The sequence below is a fragment of the Cricetulus griseus genome (assembly GCF_003668045.3).
Source record: "Cricetulus griseus strain 17A/GY chromosome 1 unlocalized genomic scaffold, alternate assembly CriGri-PICRH-1.0 chr1_1, whole genome shotgun sequence".
In the NCBI taxonomy this organism is placed as follows: Eukaryota; Metazoa; Chordata; class Mammalia; order Rodentia; family Cricetidae; genus Cricetulus; species Cricetulus griseus.
The window spans coordinates 137661905-137681353 of NW_023276807.1; the positions used below are offsets into that span (position 1 = coordinate 137661905).

At 34.6% G+C, this 19449-nt stretch overlaps 1 protein-coding gene and 1 long non-coding RNA gene across 2 annotated transcripts in view; one reads left to right on the plus strand and one right to left on the minus strand.

The window, feature by feature from the left end:
• Positions 1-4820: 4820 nt before the first annotated feature.
• LOC107979589 lies at positions 4821-13350 on the plus strand. The gene is made up of 3 exons (XR_004772236.1): positions 4821-4944; positions 5519-5708; positions 13203-13350. It is a non-coding gene; the product is annotated as an uncharacterized LOC107979589 (long non-coding RNA).
• Positions 13351-18020: 4670 nt separating this feature from the next.
• Gabra2 (gamma-aminobutyric acid type A receptor subunit alpha2) overlaps positions 18021-19449 on the minus strand; it is a 134934-nt gene continuing 133505 nt past the window's right edge. Inside the window, exon 9 of the mRNA XM_035453416.1 lies at positions 18021-18649. Within this exon, the coding sequence (XP_035309307.1) occupies positions 18353-18649 (297 nt within the window). The 3' untranslated portion in view covers positions 18021-18352. The remainder of the gene's footprint in view (positions 18650-19449) is intronic.

Sequence of the window (19449 nt, forward strand, 5' to 3'; positions counted from 1 at the left end):
GTGGATGTCAACAAGGAGGCCTTGGCAATCTATGGGGCCTCTGGTAGTGGATCAGTAGTTTTACCTGGTGTAAGAAGGGACTTTGAGAGCCCATCCCACATGAAGGGATGCTGTCTAGGCCTGGACACATGGGGGAGGGCCTAGGCCTGGCCCAGGATGATGTGGTGGACTTTGGGGAGCCCCCATGTAGGGCCCTACCCTCTGCTCCCTTTAGGGAGCAGAGGGGGGGAAAGTAGGGGGCTGATGGGGAGTTGGGGGAGAGAGTAGGGGAAGGGAGAAGGGATTGACATGTGAAGCAAGCTTGTTCCTAATTTGAACTAATAAAAAGAATGAAAAAAAAATGGATTGGTCTTCTCAATAAGTTTTCAATAAATCTGTTTAATGATTAATGAACAAAGGCAATTTGAAATAGTCTTCATTCCTGCCTTTAACAGTTTGGATGTTAAATAATTACCCAATGTTGTAAAGGTAAAACTTGGTCTTTATGAAGTATTAATGATGTTTAATACATTTAAGAGTTAGGGCAATACTGAAGTCCTTTGGTCATTGGAAACATGCTCCAAAATGGCATCATGAGAACCCATCCTTGGTCCTCTTTGTCTTTTATCGGCATCATGATTTAAGCCAGTGATTCTCAGCCTGTCAGTCATAAAATTTTGTGTGTCAAAAAAAACTATTCACAAGGGTTTATATAAGATATCCTGCATATCAGATATTTATGTTATGGTTCATATCACTAGCAAAATTACAGTTATGAAGTAGCAACAAATAATTTTATGCATGTGAGTCACCAACATGTGGAACTCTATTAAAAGGCTGCTGAATTAAGAAGGTTGAGGACCACTGATTTAAGCAGTGCCTGGTCTCTTTATCATCTGGTATCCTAGTAATAACCTCAAACACATGATTTCAACAAGCTTAGATTTAATCCTAAAAATTCTCTTTATTACTTTTCTCATGTATTTTGTTATAGCTTCACAAAACTGACAGACATTGATGTTATCAAACACTGTTCTTTCTTACTAAATGAATTTCAATCTGCACAGGCATGTTTTCTGTCCTCATTCTTCTTCAATTTGGTAGATAGAAATTCATGTCACTGCCTTAAACAATTGACATAAATAGTTATCAACTATTTATCATAATATTTATCAACTTTATTTATACTACTGCATATTCCTTGCCTTTAAAAAGTGCCACCAAACATGCCTAACTGCTGTATGAGTAGTAAGATGAAATAATGAAATGAGCAGACATGTAAGAAAACAGTTCTTTGCTACCTTCTATAGCTCCCTCATTTTCTATAAGATGTGCATCATATAATCTGTATTACTTTAAACTTTGTGTCCTATTTGGATCAGATTTTCTATCTGCTGTCCTGAATTTCAATGAATGAAAAGAAATGTGTTACATTGTTCCCCACATTTACCCCACTGTATTTTCAATATACCTATTTCAATCTCCCTGGAACCTATAATTCTTTATTTTATTTACACTCAGCCAAATAGTTAAACTTGTAGGAGACTTAAAAAATCAAATCCAAGAGAAGGAAAGCTTGTTTTGCTTTTCTTACTCATTCTTGGAAAGCACACTGGGATAAATTTCTTGTTACCTGGGTAATAAGAGCAAAGGTCCCATGATGCAATTTCCAAGGGACTTGAAAGAAATGACAACAACATTTTGCTCATTTTGATTTTAACTAAAATATCAAGTGTTCTTATACAAGTAGACATATTAGAGATTTCTGGCAATGATGGCCAGTTGTAACAGGAGTATTATTGGTTACCCAATTATAAAAAGGAACTATGTCTATTTGGGTCATGTTGCTGTACCTCTTTGCAACTCTCCTAGCCTGCTCTTTTCTTGGAGTGTCCCCATTATAAGACACCTTTTTCTCAGAATTGAATGGATATTCTTCTTTGCCAGTTAACACTGCTTTTGGAAAATAATTTTTAAATAGTTTGTAAAGTTACAGTTTTTCCTGGAAAAAAGAATTGGGAGTTAAGTAATTTATTTCAATTTTAAGTCACAAATGTTCATGCAGTGTTAGAAGACTGCCTGCCTACAACACTGAAAGGCAACTCTATAATTGGTTACTTCAAATACCAATTATATAAAATTGGTTTAATTCAAGCATTATATTTTAATCTAGGTTGGCCACATATTAGTTATGTGATTTTTTAGTCAGTTATCACACTAATGATGGGGAATGTACTGTGTATGTTTATTTTATTGATTGTTAAATAAAATACTGTTTGGCCAATGAGACAGCAAGTAGATGGGACTAGGAGTCAAAGAGAATTATGGGAAATGTAGTAGAGAAGTGCTGATCCAGGCAGGAAGTGACATAGCAAGGAGACTCATATTTAAGTGAAGGAGAAACAGGAAGGGCTCTCTTTTCCCCTCGGCTCCTGCTCCAGGGGCATGATGTGATCCACTGGCAAGGAAGGATGCCAAAAAAGGTGTCTGATAAGATAAGTCTTCTGATATATATAGATTTATGATAGTTAAGACTGAGCTAACAGATGAGAATCCTAGTCATTGGCCAAGCAGCATTGAACCTAATACAAGTTTCTGTGTATTCATTTGGGCCTAACTCGGGCAGGCAGCTGGCATAAAGCTCACACGTGGCGGTGGGGTTCAGGCAGCTTTTGGCAGAAAGATTTATAGTAACACACTAATCTTTCTTAATTTCTTAAATTGCATAATACCTCCTATTTAGATCCTGTTGTAAAAAAACAAATGGATTGATGTATTTTAAGATCTGTAGACTGGAAAGATGCCTCAAAAATTATGAGCAGTTGCTGCTCTTGCAGAGGATCCACGTTCAGTTCCTAGTACCATCTTGGTGGCAGACAACTGTTGATAACTCCAATTGCAGGACATCCAATGCCTTCTTCTGGCTTCTATAGACTCTTTAATGCATATGGTACACATGACCTCATGCATTAAAATAATAAATTAAAACTTTAAAATCCTACAGAAATTCTTAGGATGTTGTACCTATTTTGTTACTCATTTCTTTTGCCAGTACCATTATTCTTTTATTTTTTCTTCATTTTAAAATTCTATTTATGCTAAATTTTACAATAAATAAAATTCAGGAAGTTAGCCCAATACAGTGTTTTGCTTATTAATAATAGATAATAAACTTTGGGTAAGGGACAAGTGATGGTTTACTACTTTCTACAATAACAGTTGCCTGAATAACATGATGCTTATACCTGTAACCCAATGCTCAATCCCGACAGAGCTAAATAAACCAAAGTAAAAACAACAACACAAAACCAATAAGTTACATTTTAAGAGTAAATAAGCAAACAGAAAATTCATGGTTAGGGATATGAATGTCTCTAATGAATACTACACTTTGCCTCAGAGAGAGAAGGGATTTTCCTATTATAACTTTAGTAAGTAGACATGTCTGTTACTTCTATCTTCCAGAGCTATTCCCAATACAAAATTATTTTAGAGTGTAGTCAGGACAAAGCCTTCACTGATGAAACATCCAGAGTTAGGAGACACTCATGCAGAACTGCTTCTAACTGTCTCTCCTTCCTACACCACATTGATTTTGATTGAAATTTTTCACCACTATATGCTTCTTCAATGAGCCCACTGATCATTCTGATCAGCAGTGCAGTCTCCCTATTCAGCTTATCACAAGTAGTGTTTGATTAAGGTTTTTATCACCAGGATAGCCCCAAGTAGTTTTCACATTTATGAATCATCTGTTTAAAAATTCAGTACCTGAATATTCAAAATGATTACATATAAATGAATCAATTCTGATTTTACTTTTGAAGCAACTAGAACTGTCATGCTTAATTTTAGAAAAAATGTAGGAATAGGATAAGCTTCACTCATGGATATTCTGGCTGAAGTCAGTTGCCAGAATTTTGAGATACGAAAGTTTTCTCTGTGTTAAAGAATGATTTTCATAAAGTCTTACTGAATATTAACATGTTACCATTTCTGATTAAATCATTTTAAAGCTAAATAATTTAAAAAACTGTACAGTTTAATTAAAAATTATCAAAATCATGATTTTAGGCAAATCATTTACCTTTTCTCAGATTACACAATAGACATGCCAAAGTCACGAGAATTTCCAAAAAGGCTAACAGACATGGAGATAATGGAGGACGGTTGTAGCCTGTATCAAGGATTTCCAAAACAGTAGGAAATGAGTACAGGGAGAATGGAAAACTTTCAAAATGATGAGTGTAACTCCAGTCATTAAGAATACTACAGACTAGTGGAGAAAACAAATTCTGAGTGTTTATGAGAAAAAGGAGGTGCAAAATCACTCCTGGAGTATGTCAATATATTTTTAACAAAGGTGACATTGAGTGGCAAGGGTAGTAAAATCAGTACTTACCTTTTACTTTCTAATTTAATTAAAATATAATTACAGAAATCCCCCTCTCTCTTTTCTCCCTATCCCTCCCTTATCTGCCCTGTCCCAAACTCACGGACTACTTTTCTTTAACCTTTGTTGTCATATATACATAAAAAGAGAACATACTGAGTCTTTTCAATGATTTGGTTGTTACTAGTAGAAATTGTACATGTAGGAAACATGTTCCCTGGGGAACATTAAATCTTGCTTCCCATGAGTTAATTTCCTATAGCTCTTCACTAAATGTTTGGACCCCACAATTTTCCTCACTTTACTCTAGAACAATAACTGCTGGAATTGTTCAGGCTTTGTTTATACATCGATGTTATGAGCTTTCATACTTGCAGTTTCACTGTTATGGCTAGAAGGTATGATCTCACAGCAGATATCCTGGTCTTTTTCTTTACAGAAACAACAGAAAGCGGGACTTTCCTGCAACATCCCATGCAACATCTCATGTAGGACAGTTCAGAAGTTATTACTTGTATGAATATGGGTGATGGAAAACAGCTGCATTATTGAAAAGACCTGCTAGATCTTGGGTAACCTCATCTTAATACCTAACTTCAATTAACAGATCCAGCAGCCCATCCTTCCACAAGGAAGTATTAATGACATCATTACAATTATGTTATACCTACTATTGCTATTGTTCTGTTTATTTCACTGCCTTTAATTGTGGAGCCAAGTATTCTATAAACCCCCAAACAATCTCTGCTATTGATGGCCAACAGTTGTGTCAAAACTGTGTCCAGATTTTTTTCTAAAGAAAAAAATAAATGATTTTGTTCAATGTAAGTTCACAGTTTCATAAAATATTTTCTATGGTTTATTAAATAAATTAATAGCTGAGTAATCTGAAATCACAAAACAACAAATTATTAACTAGTGTTTTGGTTCTGTTGTTGGTAAAATATTAGCTTCTGCTGCATCATTTCCATATTACTAAGGATTGAGGACTGATAGTATAGACGCTATGCATGCTTAATATTGTCATTACCAGTGCCATTATGTGTATATTGAACTTAATACTTCTCAGAAGAAAGTGAAATTATAAAATTGTGCTTTCAGAGTATGTTGTAATGTGTTTTCTTGAAAAATGCTAATTGTTTCCAGATTCTTGCTCTGGCTTCTGAGAGGAAATCAGATGAGGCTTTGAGTGCAATAGAGAGGAGAGAGTGTATTACAGAGTCATAGGAAATGAGCACTGTCAATGGCCAAGGGAAGAGCTGAAGAGGAAAATACTCTCCTTGCCTGGCAAAGCTGAGCAACGACAAAGGGAACATTGTACATTCTGCCTGCTAAGGTAAGCTTTATACTGATATTAGTGTCTAAAATATTTGGATCACAATATTTGTGATCTTTCTGAGGGGTGCTTTCCTGCCAAAATGATTGACAGATGTATTCAGATTAAATTTTAGAGAGATTATAGCATTAGCTGTTTTCAAGAAAGCCATGCCTCTACCTAGGGACAGAGAAACAAATAATATAACATCCTTTGACTATAAACAATGTAAAAGAGTGTATCAAAAGGAACTAAAGAAGTAAATTACAACACATAAGAAATCGCTTTATCAATGTCTTCCCATATTGGGTCTTAGTAATGTCCTACTACCTAAACTGTCTTCCCTCACACATGATATATCAAATTCGAAGAAGGGGCAATTTAAGAAATGGACTTCTCCTTCATAAAATATTGTGTTAAGTGAAATGCAAGAGATGAATCTTAAAGAAACTTGGGAGGAGAGACACTCATACTCAATAAGATCTAATAAGTAAAACAAAACAAACACACAAATGGTAGAACAGCTAGTATTATGTCTTTTAAACAGAAGATGTAGTCACTATTTGTGCACCAACAAAATAAATTTTGTATTTTTAAATAATAATGTATAGAATACTTATTTAATGGGATAGATTAATATTGAGGGCAAATGCTAATATCTATTCCTGGAAAACAAAGAAAAATATTTCAAGTTACACTTCCTTTTACTCAGGCAACACAACTAATTTTTTCTTTTTCTTATGATGCCTATTTGTTTTTGCAAGACATGATTTCACTATTGAACAGCCTTGGTTGTCCTGGAAATAGCTCTGTAGAGAAGGCTGGTCTCAAACTCACAGACATTGCATGCCTTTGCCTCCTGAGTGCTGGGATTAAAGGCACCCATAACCATAACTGCCTGGCAGACAACTATTTATTCATTGTCTTCTGTTAGTGTATTTAGTTTTTCTTTATAATTTTAGACAGGTTTATAAATTTAAATAAATTTAATTGCATCATTGTTTTCCTCCTTCACCTCTTTCCAGTACCTCCAGTGCCTTTGTATACTGTCTCAAATACATGGCCTCATTTTCTTTAATTATTAATGATATATATGATTTTCTCCGTACATGTTGGTATGTCAAGTGGTGTTGCCATTGTTACATGTGTGCTTAAGCTACCTGGATGCAGCTTTCTTGTCTTATCTAGAAGACATTCTGTTAAGGCATTTTACCCAGTACGATGGCTCTTCCAACCTTCCTCCCCAACTTCTACCATGTTCCCTGAACTGTAAGTATAAGAGTAGTATGGAGATATATGAGAGGGAATCTGATCAAATCATATTCAATTCTCTGTTTTGATTAGTTATAATAGTCTCAGTCTGTGGGAAAAGAAGTTTCTTTGGGTGAGATTGAAAGGGTCTAATGATCCATACTTAGACTTAGAAAGTATACTCTTATAAAAGGGGTATTAGTGGGTTCTCCTCTAAGATCCAGACCTAAGCTAAATCAATGTTGTTTTCATTCCTCGGAGTTTTTACTTCTGATTTTGCTTTGATACCAATATGCCTTAACAGATAGTCATGAAGATAAATAATGCAGACACAGTGAATGTTCCGCTTCTGTTCCACAGTAGAACATTCCCCTCCCTTATAGCATGCATTCTAATTTGACTCCAGTTCTGCTTCATTTCTTAGCCAGATTCCTGCCATTGCCACCTATTGATTGCAATTCATGTGTAACATTTCTTGCCAAGTAACTTGTTTAACCTTAAACTGCATATCTCTAGCCCTGGATTTTACAGAGTAGAAAAAGAATTTAAGCATTGTCCTATAGACCCCCACATATTATCTATGACCAGCTTGTCTGAACCCCAAGGACTTCTGGAAGGTCTACATTGACATGGGTCACTTTGGACATTCTTATATAAATAACAATGGAAGTGCACAAATGCATGCATGTTCACACAGATTCAATAAATATATGAAACATATATGTTCTCATATCATCCTATATATATATTTTCACTTTTTCATTGTACATGCAAAATAAATGAGCAATTATTTTATGTCGTCCATAAATAATTGAGTTGTGTCAACTAGAAAATATATTTATATTAGTGTTGATGATGCAGTTCTTATTCTCCTCTTAATCTTTTCAACTTTCACTTTTGAAATTTTACAAACTTAAAAAAATATGCTTTTAGTATTCTATTTACTATTTCTATGTATGTGGAGCCTTTTTGTCTCCTCAGTAGACATTATCTCCCTATGTGAAGGAGTGACCCAGTGTCTGCATGTATCCCTTTATTAAAGATGATTCAGGAGATTTAATCAAACTGCTTCTATTCAATTATTTTCTTTAAAATTTTGAGCTGAGGCACTCAAGCAGTGGTCTTGTTATTTGATTACAAAAGTAAAGTCCACAGCCAAATTCCAATGTCTTTTGAACTCAAGAATTTCTATTAAAAACATGAAGCTTCTTTCATTTTTCTCTGACATTTCTTGTGTTTCAATTATTTTGAGGTTTCTCTTGCTTTCATTCAAGAAATAGTGGATACAATAGTGGAAATCATTAAACATATGATTTAAAAAGAGTCTCAGAGTTTGTTACAGTCTACAACAGGAATCATGGCATTCAGTATAACTGGTTATGTGACAGGATACTAAGGAATACAGTAGTTGGTATTAAGTACAATCTATAAATAGAAAATTTAAATTTAGAATTTTTTGTTAGTTCCACTTTAGTAACCTTTATCTACACCCTTTAAAAGAGACAAAAATTAAAAACTTCTGTTACAGGTCTCTGATAGACTGGCTTAAGTAGAAAGGCTAATGAATTATTGACAATTTGTTTTATTTCTCCATTTATCGGGCACTTCACATATGTAAATAGAGATAGTGTTACGATCAGGGTGTAAATTGTTCCATATGGCTCATATATTTAAGGCTTGGCCTCACATTGTGGTGCAAGTGAGAAGCAGTTATATCAGGAGGGCATTTACTTCATGCAAGGGTTAATCAGTTGGGGAGTTCTGAATGGGCTATAGAGCAAATTGAGAACATGGGAAGAGGGGGGGAGGAAGCTACGAGAATGAGAAGGGAAGAAGAGGAAGGATGCAGAGGTCATGAGGAAGCAGAAATTTTGAGTCAGGTGTAGATTAGAAGAAAGGATATATGACAGGTAGGATTTTAGTTGTGGGGGTGGCAGGGGAGGAAGGGAGGGAGAAGGGAACTGGGATTGTCATGTTTGAATACAATCTTGTTTGTATTCAAATATATATATATATATATATATATATATATATATATATATATATATATATATAAAACACAGGGATTAGGTAGAGAGAGCAGTATGTCACAGGATGGGAAAGGTGTCTCTTGTCTTCAGTCTTCTTTTCTCTGACTCCTTGTTTCTTTTCAGTCATGAAATGGTAAGCAACCTTCCTCTGTAAAAACCTTCTGTCATGCTTTTACTTAACAAGACCTCAAAGCAATGCAGCCAGTTGACTCATGGATTAAAGCCTCAACACCTTAAGTGAAAATAAACTTTCCACTTTAAACTCATTTTCCCTCATATTCATCATATTGATAGTTATCTTGAAAGGTAAACAGAAGGCCAGTTCACAGCTTAGTTTTCAGTGCTTGCATCCAGGTGTTAGAGGAGCCAAAGCAGGAGAAGCCACACATATTGGTGTCCAGCCTGAACTATGTAAGGCTTTCAAAGTATCTTGAAATATATTTTGAGACTTTGTTTTAACAATTCAACTAAAAATCTATTAAAACAAAACAATATTTTCCCTAAATAAAGAAAAATTTGATATACATCAATAATGAATGTGTATGTTTTTATTATTACATATCTACAAGATATTTTTTAAATATTGATTCATAGAATAAATACTATATCTTTTAAGCTATTAATATAATGTGGGGTTCCACAGGTGAGATCAATTAATCTTAAAAATGTGGTCACTTATTGATGGATGAAAGTAAATTGAACACAGAAACATCTCCTTTCTCATGCTAAGAATTTTTTCATAGAGATTCATGTTTTCTCAACAGAGACTGCATCTGGTTACTTTTTTGTCCAGATTTCTCTGTGAATCTGAAACCCCCTCAAAGGGATAGGGCTTGAGGACACAAAATCTTTTCAAATCAACCTGCAAACCTCTTCACGGTGTGATTATTATTACAAAAGCCTTATTCTTTATATCAGAATTTTCTTTGTAGTTTCAACTGACAAGTATTACAAAGCTTTTAACCCCTTTGAAACACTTGAAGCCTTGGCTTTTCCCTTTTGAATTTTTCAGAACAAAGGTGACTTGTGTCTTTCTATTTGTAGCAAACTAATAATTAACTGATTTAAGCAAATTCTGGATGGCAATTGATGTTACAGAAATGATCTATAGTCTGTCAAATCTTTTCATATTCTGATGACTGAAACTTTATGAAAATGTGAATATTTATAGCTTTTTCTCATTTCCCTATTTAAATTGATTATAGTCATTTCAGGCAAATATCAGCTAAAGAATGTCCATGTGACTATTTTTAAAATATTTGGATAAAAGTCACAGGGTGAGGATGACAATTAAGCCTTCAATTTCCTCATATTGATTATGACTTTTATTAAACTAAGAGTGACAGAGAAATTTTATGGCCATAGTAAAGTAATATAATTACCAAAAATTAATTTGTTATTATGATTTTCAATTGTATTTTGTTAAAACTTAAAATACTCATTTAAATTCATGATTCACCTTGTCTCAATATAGAGTTGACTAAAATAAAATCTAAAGATTAGCAAGGTGAGGACTCTAGAAAAAGAGATATATTAAAAAGAGCAATTAGCTATCTGTCACAAGACAAGTCATATAAAAAATAACCGTAGAGTGGAATTTCTTGGAATCTTATGTTTTTTAATTTCCTGCTTCTTTTTTTAAAAATCTGGATTACTTGGTGCTTCTTTAAAACTCTGCTGGTTTTAACAACTCATGCTAAGAAATACACTAAAGAACTTTCTGTGCTGACACTGGTTGTTTGCTTTGCATATCTTTTTGATATTTATAAACATTTTATTGAACTGATCTCAGCAATAATGCATTAGCCAAGACAGTAAATGATTTAGGTAAGACTGAATTATTAAAATAGATCCAAAAAGAAACTGACAGATTTCTGGGATTACATATAGAAAGATGAGCTTGAGTCTGTCTAAAGAAACAAAAGTCATATTTATCCTAATTTGATATTTTCATGTAAACATGGTAGTTGCTTATAGAAAAGACCTAATTTTCTGGGTGAACTAATACTTTTCATAGTACCAAATACTTTTTGACAAGTTAAAGAGATTTAAATTAGCATTTCATGATTTCTCATCAAAGCTAAGGGTAGATTTATACCTTTTTCTCACTATATAAATTTTTATTTTTAAAAAGATTAGGAAACAAAAGACATTTAAAGTCATTACTATAAAATGTTGTACTTCAATATTAAAAGTCACATTTACAATAAACTGTTTTACTAAGTAGTCATATACAAACTAGATTATAAAAAACAAAAGTGTCTAGATCAAGTATATTTAAATCAGTTTTAATGGATTCAAAAAGATAAATGTTTAGCTTGATTTGTGTGTAACCGATTATGAGTCTTTAATCAATTAACATAATGATACATTCCAATAATGATCAAATTGTTTATCGTATGTTTTAAAAGCTTTTCCCAGTAACAGCTAGGGTATAAATTACAAATATTGATTAGTATTTGAATATTTTCTCCAGATAATGTATCACCCAGAAAATTTCAAAGTACATGTAATTATTATGTATGTTTATGGTTGAAGTTTAATGATGTTTTTCTCCTTGTATATGTACATGTGATTTTATGTTTGACTTAATTGAGTATGATACCAAGAATGATAGGGATAATTTTTGGTGGTTATTCACTTTCAAAAGAGGAATAACTCCACTTACAAATATTTTGTTTCTGGCCCCAAAGCAAGGCATGGTAGAATTTTAAACTTAGCTTAACAAACATTAAATTAAGCAAAAAAAAAATTCTCAGGGTCATTGAAAAAGCAACAAAAATGAACAAAGTTTCTATGTAAGACTTCTCTTCGAGGATTATGCCATAAAGTTTCTACTGCACAGTGAAAAGATTGAAGTCTGAATGTGTATCTGCTCAGAAAAAACTATCTAACAATACACTATCATCAAACATCAATCCAAGAACTGCACAGACACTAGAGACCAATAAAGAACCACTGGTTACAAGTTTAATTTGTGGCAATGATGGCTGGATAGTTGAGAGTAATTTGTTCTTTTTACACAAAGATGCTAGATTGAAAGCAAAGTACTCTCCATCTCTTGAGTACTGTCAGAGTAAGAGAATGTGGAAATAGATATGAAGGACTTCATCCATAGTAATTCCTTTATAGTCATCTAATAACTCCAGCTTACATTCTGAAGTCTGTTGTAAGAAAGTAAATCTTTACACAAGCATGAAAACTGAAACTATCATGCCAAGTGAGATCATGCCCATCCTACAGTCACAGAACAAAGTTCATTGGGTATCTATTTACACTTTTTCTCTACACATAATGAATTATGACAAAAGTTTTTAAAGAATTAATACAAAACCCTTGAAGTGCAATATATTTGGGCTTCACAAAACTAACACTGGTGAAAATGAGAAAAATACTGTTAAAATAAGAAAACACAATAAAATAAATAGAGCAGTACTTTCTTTAAGAAATTTAAAAATATTTGATGAGTATGTGCAGACCCAGTAAGGAAATTTGAGAAATTCTAAGGAATAAGTTTGTAACCAGTGTTAAGGAGTGAGCAACATCATGAACATGGATGCTAGTTTGACATACAATATATCTCCCTTGATTTTGTCATGTTTAAATGTAGGTACAGGCTTTCTAATGGGATGAATGATCTAAAAAAGATAGGAGCATAAATGTGGAGTTAAAAAGAAAACTAGCACCCAAGCAAGTGGGAGCTCCCTGACCTGAGTGACAGTTGAGGGACTTGGGCAGTTTATGGGAACTCTGGCAGTGGAACCAGTATTCATTCCTCCAACATGAATTGGCTTTTGGGAGCCCATTCCCTGCAGATGGATACATTGCTCAGCTTAGATACAGTGTGTGAGGGCCTTGGTCCTGGCCCAAATGGTGTAACAGATTTTGATGATTACCCATGAGAGGCCTCACAATTTCTGAGAAGTGGGAATTGCAAATCATAACAACTCTGAAATACCCTCTTACACCCAACAAAATGGCTAAAATAAAAAAAAACAACACCAACAGTTTATGCTGGAGAGGATGTGGAGAAAGGGGAACACTCCACCACTGGTGGTGGGAGTACACACTTGTACAGCCAATCTGGAAATCAGTATGGTGGTTTCTCAGGAAAATGGGAATCACTCTACCACAAGATCCAGCAATTCTACTCTTAGGCATATACCCAAAGATGCACATTCATACAGAAAGGGCATCTGTTCAACTATTTTCATAGCTGCATTATTTGTAACAGCCAGAACCTGGAAGCACCCTAGATGCTGATGACTGGATAAAGAAAATGTTACCACATTTTGGATATACGATGGAGAACCCCTCAGCAGGAAAAAAAGGTGGAATCCTGAAATTCAAAGGCAAATGGGTGGAACTAGAAGAAACCATCCTGAGTAAGGTAACTCAGTCACAAAAAGACAAACATGGCATGTACACACTCATATATGGTTATTAGATATAGAGCAAAGGATTACAAGCCTACAATCCACAAACACCAGCGAAGCTAGGAAACAAGGAGGACCCTAAGAGAGACATACATGGTCCCCCAGAGAAGGGGAAAGATCCAAGATCTCCTGAGAAAATTGGGAGCATGGGAGGAGGGGAGAGGGATTTAGGAGAAAGAGAAGGGACAAGAGAAGGGGAGAGGAATACATGAGGGATCAGGAAGATTGAATCAGGGGAAGAATAGAGGAGAGAAAGAAAAGAGATACAGCAATAGAGGGAGCCAGTATAGGTTTAAAGAGAAATCTGGCAATAGGTAAATGCCCAGAGATCTACAAGGATGACCCCAACTAACAATCTAAGCAGTAGTGGAGAGGCTACCTTAAAGCCCTTCCCCTATAATGAGATAGATGAATACCTCGTATGCCATCCTAGAGCCTTCCTTCAGTAGCTGATGGAAGCAGAAGCAGAAATCTCCAGTTATCCTGGAATCCAGTTGCAGAGAGAGAGGAGTGATGAGCAAAGGGGTCATGACCAGACTGAAGAATCCCACAGAAACAGCTGACTTAAACAAGGGGAAGCTCATGGACCCCAGACTGACAATTGGGAAACCAGAATAGGATCTACCCAGACACCTTGAATGTGTGTGTCAGTTAGTAGGCCTGGGCCATGTTTGGGGTCTCTGGTAGTGGATCAGTATTTATCCCTAGTATAAGAATGGACTTTGGGAGCCCATTCCATACAAAGGGATACTCTCTCAGCCTAGACATATGGGGGAGGAGTAGGGGAGGAGTGGAGAGAAGGGGAACTGGGATTGGCTTGTTTCTGCAGTCATTTTAACAAAATTGTAGAGACATCCAGCACACTGCAGAACCTTGAAAAGCTGTTGCTGCTATTGATGCACATATTGTCATTATTGTTCTCTCTCTCTCTCTCTCTCTCTCTCTCTCTCTCTCTCTCTCTCTCTAATTGAAACTCAAATATGAGATGAATCCAAGGTGTTTAAGTGAGTGCTTACCTGTGCATGCAAATGCAAATTTGATTTAATATTTAGTAAGTAGTAAAGTTATATGCTTGCCAAAAAATAAGTGACACACTGGAAGACAAATGTCACACAATTTTAATTTTATGTGTAACCTAGAAATGATGAACTTATGGGAACAGAGAGCAGAATTGTGGCTATTAGGCTTCAAGGTGGGTCTTTTAACAATGGGGATACGATTGATTTAAGGATACAAAACTGCAGTTGGACAAGAGGCATGGACTCTGTGAAGTCTTGAGGTTTACTGAGAGCATGATAAATATGGTTGATAACAATATGCTATATTTTAAAAGTTGTGAGATAGTATACTTTAAGTGTTCTCAAAACAAAAATGATGAATGTGTGTGTATAACATGTTAATTGGTTTAATTTAGCCATGCCATTGTGAACATACTGTATTGTGCATCATAATTGTGCATGACTTTATTTATGAGCTAAATGAATGAATGAAAAAAAACAAGCTTGTTTCTAATTTAAATAAAAACAACCGAGAAAAATATTTTAATGATTCAAAAGAATCAATTGTAGGAACATATTTATACTCACAGAAAAGGGATGTTTTATTCTATGAATCAAGTTCAATTCAAACTTTTATGTTTTGCTGCCTCTATTGGAAAAAGCTATTTTGCTAAATTAATTGCTAGCTCATTAGGAGCTAAATGTGATGTTTGATACATATTTTTAAAAAATGAATGTTCAGATTTTATAAATTCATCTGAAATTTGCCAAATGTGCTTTCATACATACCCAGAACACCACCCAGCTCCCTATACCCCCACACAAACCATACCATAGACACAGAAAGCCACACATAATATAACCTTGCTAAATATTATCTTCTGGCAATATTTCATGATATTATAAATTAAATGCAAAATAGTTTTGTTTGAAATGGAGAAAAATTGGTCTGTAAAGGACACCTGAAAAGACAGCTGGAAAAGTTGCTATATAATGGGCTTATGTTTCTCTATAAGTGTATACACTCTGTACATACCATGTCTATCTACATCTTTATAAAAATTTACAGCATAGTTAACCTGCCATTTGATGACTCAAATAAAAAATATTAATTTATGATACATATTTTCTGAAAAGTGCTCTTCAGTGACAAATTTATATCAGAATATGTTTCGGCTCAAATCAGATTTTCATGACTTAAGGGAAGAAAATCCTTATTCTGTTATTTCGAAGAGTAGCAAAAATGGTAAGTTTTCTACTCCATCTGCAACAACAACAAAAAGAGAACTAGCAAAAGTCCTGCTGTCAACATAATTACAGAAGAAGGATCTTTTGTGATTTCCTATGGAAAGTTATTCAGTACTATTTTACATACATGCATATTTATAAAAATGAAACTTATCATCAGAGAGTAAAGGGGCATGGTCAAAGTTTAAGCTATTCATTTTCATTTGTTCATTAAGTGGGGTAGGTATGTGCACACCTATGTAAGGGGGTCCATGGAGTCCTGCAAAGAGTGTCAGATCTCCTGGAGCTGAGTCACAGACACTTGTGAGCCACTGTGTATGTGCTGGGACCTGAGATCAAGTCCTCTGCAAGAGAAATATGCACTGTTAACCTCTAAGCTTCCTTCGACCATTCTAAACTGTTCTCAAAGCATTGGTGACATATACCACAGAAAGCATCTTACAACTTCCCTTCAAATATCACATCCTTTCTTTTTCTTTTTCTTTTTTCTTTCTTTCTTTCTGTTTTTTTTTTGTTTTTTTGTTTTTTCCAGACAGGGTTTCTCTGTGTAGCTTTGGAGCCTATCCTATCCTGGCACTCGCTCTGGAGACCAGGCTGGCCTCGAACTCACAGATATCTGCCTGCTTCTGCCTCCCGAGTGCTGGGATTAAAGGCATACACCACCATTGATTGGTCTATCACATCCTTTCATATGCAGCTGCAACCATCCCTATGTTTTCTACAAGAGATTTTGCAGTGTATATGAGTACTTAAAAAAACAGGGTATCTTTTATTTCATTGGATGAATGATATTCAGACTTTAAAATTCTTTAGATGACAAAGCATATGTAACTGGAAGGGAATTAACAAAATACATTTGTTGGCTCATGTAATAATTTTATTAAGGTTTGTGAATTCTTGTGAGGAACTTTTTAATGTCAATGCTGTCTTTGTAGCGAATCTGTTAATAAGATGCAGCTGTGACCCTGGTGTTAATACAGTCATGCAAAGCACATAGTAGAATGACACTAGAAAAGAAAATTAAAAGGTTGAATGAGGCAAAAGAACAACAGGTATTTTTTTGAGTTTGCTTATTTGCAGAAGATGTCCCTTTTATTGATTTTGTGAACAGACCTTTTTTGCACTATACTCAAATACTGTACAAAATTGCAAGAAATGCCACTATCTGACTACTTAGGTTTCTACAAAAACATCATCATGAAGTTGCGTTTAATTTTAAAAGTCAACTAATAACTGCTAATGTACATGTCAGTCAAAGGTAATTTGTTTTTGACAGAAACACACTGTTAACTTGAGCATATTCCAGGAGCATAAATGATATTTTTAAATACTAAAAGAAAAAACAAATTTTAATCATTAACAATCATTAGTTGTATAAAATTAAAAATCATTTTCTAATTTAGCTACATGGGGTGTGTGTGTGTGTGTGTGTGTGTGTGTGTGTGTGTGTGTGTGTGTGTGTGTGTGTGTATGTGTGTGACATTATCCATAATCTTTTGATGATGCTTTAAAGTTGTTGATTAAAAATGTTCAACTCTTACCAAAACCTCTTCTGGTATACAAAGCTGCAGTAAATTCGAGTCAATGAAATTTAAAGTTGCAATTTACAAAAGCAGATTTATATTAATTCTTATCTGAAAGAGCTGCTTTCCAGACAGAAAAATGTGCCAACTAACTGCCCTTTCCTTTATAGTTAGTGGCTTCTGGGTCCTGATGAGAAGAAGCCTTAAGGCAGAATTTACAGTAAACAGGAAGGAAGAGAATCATATAAGTGCTCATCTGTACCTGGGACACCTATGAATTCTCATCGCTTGGAGTTTTTGGCACAGCTTTCTAATCTGATATGGAGGAACTCCATTGCAGCCAAGATGGCTGCTTTCTTCCACTCTCCAGCACCAGAAAAAATCAGCTGACAACACCTACCCGGAAATACTAATTCCATACATCTTCTTTTTTATACTATTAGGTAGTTTCCAAAGATTGTAACGAGCTGTGAGGTTCAGTTACTACTTTCAAATAAACTCTGAAGCTAAAAATACAATGACCGTGACATTCCAATAGTTATTGAATATAAGCATAATCAACATCCTGTCATGATGACTTATAGTTATTTGAGCTTGTCATGCTTGTAATATGTACATGGCTACAGATATTCTACATAGTAATTAAAAGCTGTTTCCACATCTCTAGCTTTCTCCTTATGTGTTTTAGTCTTCCCATTACACTAGCAGGGGTTCTGAACACTCCTGGAGGGAGCATATCAGAGATTCAGATGGTCAAATGTTCAGAAGAGCTCATATTTGAGTGACAATGTTAATCTCTGATCATGCTTAGATAACAATAGAACTTTTTTCTCTGTAATATCTAAATGAAAAATTTCACAAATGGGGACATAGGATCTCAGGTTTCATCATAACTAGAACATTAGGAAATAAATTGCATGATCTGAAATCCACTTTAATACTGGGTCCTAAGGAAAATCTTTTAAAAAGACAATGGCTCTTTTGGCACGGGATGTTTTCTGCCTGTTTTTCCATGAGTTAGCAAATGCAGGTCCCCTTTAGAGGTCTACCAGTAAGCTCTACCACTATATACATACTGTACATATTGGGACATAAATTAGCAGTTATTAGTCAGACTGTACATAGCAAAATAAACCAAGTGTAATGTTGCTATAGCCCAAAGATAACCATTGTCTAGACTCACGGACTGACCCCTAATACAGGCTCCCTGTTTAAATAGGTAGCCCAATAAACTAAATTAAATGTACCAAACAAAACTGGGAAAACTATTCTAGACATTCTGTCAATTTTGCTGACACTGTTGAAAGTTTTCTTGGCTTCAGCAGGCTTGTTTTCTGGCTTCTTGTTGGGTTCTGGCGTCGTTGCACTTTTGGAGATGGTGGAGAGAACAGGATCTTTGGAAAGATTTGGGGCGTAGTTGGCAACGGCCACCGCATAGGCATTGTTCTGTATCATGACGGAACCTTTCTCTTTTTTCTATGGGAAAATACAAAAATTAATAGTGTGGGTTTACCATGCTTCTTCAAAATTTCCAAATTATAGCTCAAATTCCAGAATAAAAATGTTACTCAAATATGCATCATTATTAAAAAAGAAGAAAAATTAGGGAAAGTAAATAAAAGAAAGTCAGTAAATTCTAAGATATTTGAGTGAGAAAACTCAGAGTACAATACAGGGAACTTTTTACCAGAGAACCAATTTCTGTTGTTTACATTGAGAATGAACAATAGAAAGTATAATTTTTAATAAAAACTATGAAATTTTAAAATTATTTTCCCTCTTATAAGTCACTCACATATGTTTTTCTAATTAATGAATGAATAATTAAGAATAATGTAAGAATTGTAAATAATGAATGACCTCAAATTTTTCCTGATAGCACAACTCCAACCCACCTTATGGTAAACTTGTAAGGCAACATTTTAAGACTACAATAAATTGTGACATTTTGTAAATAGAGGTCTACAAATTACTATTGTAATAAAAAGAAATAAATTCCTTTTCAACCTTCTTAAACCCACCTCCTCATTTCTGTTTTGTTAATGAAAGAACTTCAGTTCAGGTATCAGTAGTTCTTGTCTCAGTTACTATCACTTGCTCCAAAGAATTCCTCTTTGTGTTTTTCTGGTTTGGCCTAACACTATCCAGACTTTAGTCACTATAACTACAGTGAGAGCTTTAGGACACAAATTAGATCACACCACTCCTATTGTTAAATCTCTCCAACAGTAGTTCATGGACCTTAGAATACAAACAACACTTATTAAACCATTCTT